This window comes from Ursus maritimus, unplaced genomic scaffold (assembly GCF_017311325.1).
Source record: "Ursus maritimus isolate PB19 unplaced genomic scaffold, ASM1731132v1 scaffold_1, whole genome shotgun sequence".
NCBI lineage: Eukaryota > Metazoa > Chordata > Mammalia > Carnivora > Ursidae > Ursus > Ursus maritimus.
Genome location: NW_024423343.1, coordinates 67,901,118 through 67,908,251, shown reverse-complemented (window position 1 = coordinate 67,908,251; position 7,134 = coordinate 67,901,118). Strand labels below are relative to the sequence as shown.

The 7,134-nt window shown below is 32.6% G+C and overlaps 1 protein-coding gene across 2 annotated transcripts in view; it reads left to right on the top strand.

Annotated features, from left to right (window-relative positions):
* The window catches only part of PSMD14 (proteasome 26S subunit, non-ATPase 14), a 99,887-nt gene that overhangs the window by 72,189 nt on the left and 20,564 nt on the right, over positions 1-7,134 (top strand). For both annotated transcript variants that reach the window (XM_040644571.1, XM_040644570.1), the window contains exon 8: positions 3,347-3,454. In XM_040644571.1, coding sequence (XP_040500505.1) covers positions 3,347-3,454 — 108 coding nt within the window. The remainder of the gene's footprint in view (positions 1-3,346; positions 3,455-7,134) is intronic.

The window sequence follows — 7,134 nt, the reverse complement described above, 5'->3', positions numbered from 1 at the left end:
ATCACACATGTAAATAGCATCATCAACCCCTATTTTAGTCCTCTGTTTTGATCTGTGAGTTGCGCATAGACCAAAGGTGCTATTAAAGACTGAGTGTATGAAATAGGCAGCATTATATGAACAAAATTTATTCAACAAGAAAACAGACCTTTAACATGAATTTAACAAGCCTGAGAAATTATAAACTATCATATGCTGCAGATTCATGCAGTGATAATAAACAAAAAAGGAAAGTAAGAGGTTTCCCTAAGCTAGCCAAACTGCTAATGGTTTTGTTATAAGCTGTCTACTGTTGCAGTGACCTCTGAAAAGTCTCAAGGCACTTGTACCAGAAAAAAATTAAATGGTCAGGCTGGTGAATAGAGATTCAGTGTGGTATATAGGACTTCAGCATGGAAAGGAATTTTAAAAGTCTAGCATCACATTCCTGAAAATATTCTTTATACTTTTATTTGGAAGTTTTTGTTATTACATATTAATGAGGTAATTTTTGTGCGAAGTTTTTGGCTAAATTACTCTTTGTATTTATAAGCTATAAACTGGACTGGATTAATGTATGTATACTTTAAAACAGACTGTTTAGAAAATTCATATAGCTCCAAAAATGGATTCTTTCCACTGTCCCCTTCCCTATACTTAATTAATCTTTGGGGGTTCTTTGTGTAGTGTATTATATCTAAGATTTCCTTTCTTATCCATGGAGTGACCACTTTGCTATCATTCTGTTGCATCATGCTGTAAATACATAAACATGGAGAAACGCCTTCAGCTTATACACACCTCCAAGTGCTCACCAGGGCTTTTTTTTGAATCTTACTGTGGCATAATTAACACCTTCTTCACCCATTGCTCATTAGTGCACTGGACATTAATGAGTCTATTTTGATAGGTTGCTCTAAAGGAGGAACCCACTTATTCTCACAGTGCAAAAGGCAATTATAAAATTGTACAGAAATTAAAATGTAGACTATATTGCCATATTTATATTTTTATTGCGTACTAAATCTAATTTTGGTCTGCAGGTTGTTGAACATGTTAGTTTCCTTAAGACAGTTGCTATAGCAATGGCAGCAAATTCCTTTAATCTTGGTGTACTTAAAGTATTCTTTTCTATTGGCTCTCCTATTGCTGCTCAGGATTTGTCAATCTAAGCATGTCATTTCACATAGGCCATCATTCATTAGTTGAACAGTATATTACTTTTTAATTTTTTTCTCATTTTTTAATAGAATTTAATTTTTTTGTTTTAGGTTTGTTTCTAACTGATCGTAATACCTACTTAGCTGGTATTTTCATTCCCTTTTTATGAAGTTTCACACCTGCTTATAATATTTCAGAGAAATATTACAGAGATTTTTGCATGTAAAATAGCTGCCTGCTGTTTTAGTTTGAAAGTGTTCAGTATAAAACAACATAGAGGCATTTTGTTGTGATATATGATGGAATTTTCATAGTTTTGTAGGATTAGTTTTTTCCTACAAATGATTTTACTGAAATCTTAAAATGGAATCAAAGTATTTTAAGAACAATTGGGCCAAAATGATGCTTTGCTCTTAAATGGTGACAGTTTTTAATCCTGCATTTATTTAAGTACATCTATTAAAATGGTCACTTCTCCTTTTGCTTACATTTTAATTTTATCTTATGTGATTTTTAGTAGACAATTTTACTTCTGTATTTTTTAAACAAGTGTTTGAAATTATTTATAATATTTGATTAAAGCATGTCTGATATTAGTACCTATTTTTATTATTGTTTTATGAAAATAAATGATAAAATATGTAAGTATAAGCAAGAATTATAAACCCAGGCCATATTTATTTATATGTAAATGTGAAAGTTAAGTCTGAATTATAGTTATTGTATAAAAAGAAAAAGGAGTTTTCACAGACTATTAAATCATGTATGTTCTGGGGATACTTGGTTTTATTTTGAGGCAAGAGGACTCTGGGGAAATTCAAACTGTTAGAAATAAAAGCAAAATTTCAAAGTTGATTTTTTTTTTTTTTTGGTGGCCTGCCAGCGTGGACACTTGTAATGCTTTGGTCTAAGTTTGTATCCTTTGTACTGTTTGTTGACCCTTTGTGGTAGCCTTTTAGAAAGGGTGACTTCTTTCTTTAGATCTTGTTCTTTAGTATACAGCATGTATACATACTTACTACAAACAGACTTTTCAGACTTGATTAGATTTCATTTGGCTTATCTTAAAAGTAAATTTGATTTTCTACCTCTTACTCAACTATACTTACTCAGCTATACTAAAACTATGTAGAAATGGGAAACAGTCTAGTTGATGATAGCTCTTATAATGTTAATAAATCTCAGGTAAAGCACTTTTAAGACAAATCTAGAAAAAGGTATTATCCTGTTTTAAGATTTTTTTTATGTGACAGAAGTATTGAGTTTATACTCTAGGTAATTGATTTAAATTCCCAGAAAGAAGCATCGGTCTTAAAGTCCGAGCGCTTTACATAAAACTTCACAACATTTAAAAGCTTTAACGAGTTCTTTCAAAACTATGATAATGAACAGAAAAAAGTGTTCAGATAATATGTGGTTCTTGTTAAATCTCTTAATATATAAGAGCTAACATGATACAATATCATGTAAGAATTTGAACTCTTTTTATACAGAAATATTGAATACACTTAGAAAAAGATGATACCTATCGTTACTTCTTTACTATGAACTTACGGCCATCTCAGTCTGTACTATGTTCCTGGCTTTAAAGCACAGGTGACCTTGGTTTTCTTGTATTTGCCTCCTATGCTTGACAGTGGCTTGGATATTTAAGGCCATCAGACAAGGTATAAAGTCTTTTATAGTCACAAGAAGTAAAAGGTATCTGACTAGAAGAGAATACGTGGAGCAAGTGCCTTGCTGGCTGTAATTTTGTTGTCATTTCAAGTACTGTGGTAGTATAATTGATGTGACAGGGCTGGGCTTTACATGTGGTCCCTTAGCTTGTGCTCACTTTCAGTTGTAGTTTCTCTTTGTCATGCATTTTGATTAGGTAAAATTTAGGTGACAAACATATGCACACCAGTGGAGGCTGTTTGGTGTGTAAGTTTAGTAATGATGTGTTTCAATAATAAAGATGCAAAGTTAATATTTTTCTTTACTGCTTCATGAAAATTGCAATAATTGGTGTCACCTTACATTACAAGATAGAGGGTGGTGTGCTGATGGCACAGTCAGCAGGAGGTTCTTTTTTATTAATATTATAATTAAATGATTTTCTGGAAATAGGCCAGAAACAGATGCAAGTTGATCATGCCTGTCCACTGTTGCTTGGCATCATCACTTGCTTTTTAAAAAGAATTGACCTGACACCTTATTTTTACAGGTTGTTATTGATGCCTTCAGATTGATCAATGCTAATATGATGGTCTTAGGACATGAACCAAGACAAACAACCTCCAATCTGGGTCATTTAAACAAGCCATCTATCCAGGTAATGTCTGTATTTGATAATGTGTTAAAACTCTGTTTTATATTTTAAAATCCTATTACAGATGGCCATTTTAAGATCTAATACCTTAGCATTTTAATTTGTTTGCAATTAATTTTTCTTGTGCTTGAGAAGAAGATTATGAAAACACTTGCAAAAATTAGGTTTACTCATCTATGAGTCCGTTTTTAGTGGAGTCTTTAAACTTACCTGACATAGTTTGAGGATACTCTTTTTGGAAGCATAGTAGAATTTGTATCTTGAGAGTACCTTATGGCTTTGCATGGTTAACATTGTAGTAAAGGACTGATACAAGTTTTGGGTAGAGTGCACTAGGGGTATCATTATTGATTGGTTAGTAGACATTTCTCATAGTATTAATAATGGGAAAATTGATATACTTTAAGAGACAGAAACTGTTCCTTTTAAATGGTACTTAAAACTTTCTGCCTTTTTTTGTTTACTCTCCACATTTAAAACAAATCCTACAAAACAGATCTATATTATTACTTTTGATTCATTTATATTTTGTTCTAATAATGTCAGCCACCATTATTACAGTTATGCAGGCATTTAATATCCTCCCGAGTGATTAATGTGTTTTTTTTGTATCATTCACATGTCTCATTGTTTTTACACAAATCTTTATTGTCTGCAAAGATTATTTTAAATGTGTTTTTAAATGCACCACAACCTGTGTCTATATAGTTAATTGCTTCTCTGAAGATTAATTAAATAGACAGAAATACCATGTTTGGTTAAATAGAACACATAGGACAAAGACACTATAGTAGCTATTGCTTCTCGCCTTCTGAAACCTGGCTCTGTCATATGATTGTCTTTGGGGAGTTGTGGCTTTGACAGTTAACCATGGTTAAGCCTGAGTTACACTCTGATAACTTTACACCTTTAGACACTTACTTTTGCAGCAGTCACTCATCTGAAATCTTCGTCAAAGTGAAACGTTTTGTTTCAAAGGATTGAGGTGTGTTGCTTTTAAATAAAATTGTTTTACAAGTCAGGGAAAACTGCAAAGTTTAATGAGTATGAAATAAGCTACCAGTGTTTTTGATTGGGTACAGACAAGCCCATGCTTGTATGTTCCAGGAGAATATATTATTGGACCTGTTTAGTCTGTGATAATGACGTTTCTTATAAACCCCCATAGTATCATACTGCTTCATTATTTATTTTTTTTTTTTTGCCAAAGATTAAGTAGCATCTCATAATCCAAGATCATTGTGATTACTACATGGTATATTTCTGCCAGAAGTTTTTACTAATTGCAAGTCAACAGCCACCTGTTGCCAATTTCATCTTTTAAGTGTAAACCCTGCTTTTTACCTTTATAAATTGAGTAAAATCAATATTAAAATCTGGTGGTTTTTTTTCCCTACAGTAGTCCAGTTTGTATTTTTTAGCCCTAATTTATAGTCTGTCACTTAAGGTGGAACTTATAAAGCAAGTTCCAAACCCAAGTTAAAAGGACCTGTGTGTGTAATAGCTACAGCATCATTGTTTTTCCTTTCATTTTAGTTTGTTTTGCTTTCTAATTAAAATCCGTAAATATATTTATTTCACAGTTTACATAGTGCCCGTTAGAATGACATCTATCTGGGTGCTTTACAGTTTTAAGACAATTTGAATACTGAAACACTCAAATAGGACCAAGCCAACAAGTAACAGAACAAAGCCACACCTTAAAACTATTTCTTAGTTTTCTAAGACAAGCTAGAAAGAAAGCAACCCGGAAGAACCTGAAGTGAATGGTAATATTTATGATGGAATTTTAATATATGTTAGTAAAATCTTTGACTCAGGGATAAGAAGCCTCTCTGAAGGGGTTTTATTTTGGAGGAAAATTAGTTTGTATTAAGAGGAGCCTTGCACCTAAACCAACTTTCTAGTAGTAGGGGTAGAATCCTGACAGCAACCATCAGCATTTACGCTGGTGGTGACTAATGCTTTTCTAACACTGACTTTTTACTATTATACTTATAGTAGTGGGGGAAATTATGATTATATTACAGACTACTGTTTAATAATTTGAGGAAGGTTTAGAATGTGTTAAGAAAAAGATTATAAAATAGGATTTACAAGTTCTCCTCTTTGCAAATACATATGTTATAAACTGTGCCTATCTATTTGTACAAAGATGTTAGTAATTTTTACCTTTGGTGGATTATGGAATTTTTTTTTCTTGTTTTTCTTTTCCATATATTTTTTTTAAGATTTTATTTATTTATTTGACAGACAGCCGGCGAGAGAGGAAACACAAGCAGGGGGAGTGGGAGAGGAAGAAGCAGGCTCCCAGCAGAGAAGCCTGATGTGGGGCTCGAACCCAGAACGCTGGGATCACGCCCTGAGCCGAAGGCAGATGCTTAATGACTGTGGTACCCAGGCGCCCCTCTTTTCCATATTTCTTAAACCTTCTACAGTGAAACATGTATTACTTACAGAAGACGTTATTTTTAAAACACTAAAACAATGTTGGAAATATCTACAAGACAAAACTAATAGATGAAGTTTATGTTAACTTTCATGTTTTAAATAAGGGAAGCCATTAATAATCCTGATAGGGAGGCAGAAGTATAATGCTTACATTCTAGACTTCTGTTTTGATATACGAGACTTTGTATTATTTTGTACTTGGAATATTTACCATTATTGTCAAATGTATAGGATTGAGGGTTAACAAGCATTTATTTTAGTAACTAAACATTTTAAACTATTCCACTTAAAAACTGTTCAAAGCATTTTAGATCCTTAAGAGCCATAGTATATGTGAAGATTGGGTTGTCAACTGCTTAGAAATTTAGTAACTATTGATGCATGGATACATTGTGCAAGGACTGTGAGCCTTTAAGTGTAGCCCTGGGTACGATTGCATTGTCTAACAGAGTTAAGCTATTTGAAAAACCCTGTTTTCAGTACTTGTTAAAGTTATAAAACAGTTGCCCTGGAAAGAACCATTGTGGTCATTTTGTAGGGGAGGGAACTGAGGCCCAGAAAGTTCATAATTTGCACAGGCTTTGTTGTAGTGAATTAACATAGGAACTGGTATTCATAACCTGGGCTCCTGGTTCTTTATACTATACTTGGAACTTAATTAATTAAATAATTAATTTTAGCATAGATAATATATTTATACAGTTAAAAATTCAAAAGGTACAAAAAGGTATTTAACAGAAACTTTCTTCTACGTTTGCCTTTTGCAACCCAGTTCTCCACTCTCGAGGGAACAAAAAACACATTTTGTTTCTTTTCAGAGTTATATTTATATGAAGAAAGCTTCATTCATTTAAAAATATGATCTAATTGATATTATTTAGCTCCACATTTTCACTTTATCAGTGTAAAATAATTTAAGGCAAACAAACTTATCTTTGGATCTGAATGAATACGGCTTACTTTTTTAAGAGCATGGAACTTTTTTGACTTACCAAGAACCTCTAAAAAGGTTGTTATTATTATTATATGGTTCGTAAGCTGTGTATTTTATAATATGCCTGCTTTTCCATAGCAGTGAGTATATGGAGAGATAACTTTAACCTTTTCTCAATAGTCTGGGCAGTGTCAGTGAGGTATGATAAGGGTTGGTTTTAGTTGTTTGTAGTTATTTGACACAGGCATTATATAGGAAGCCATTTAAGTAAAGGATCTTATTTTAAGATCTGTGTCAA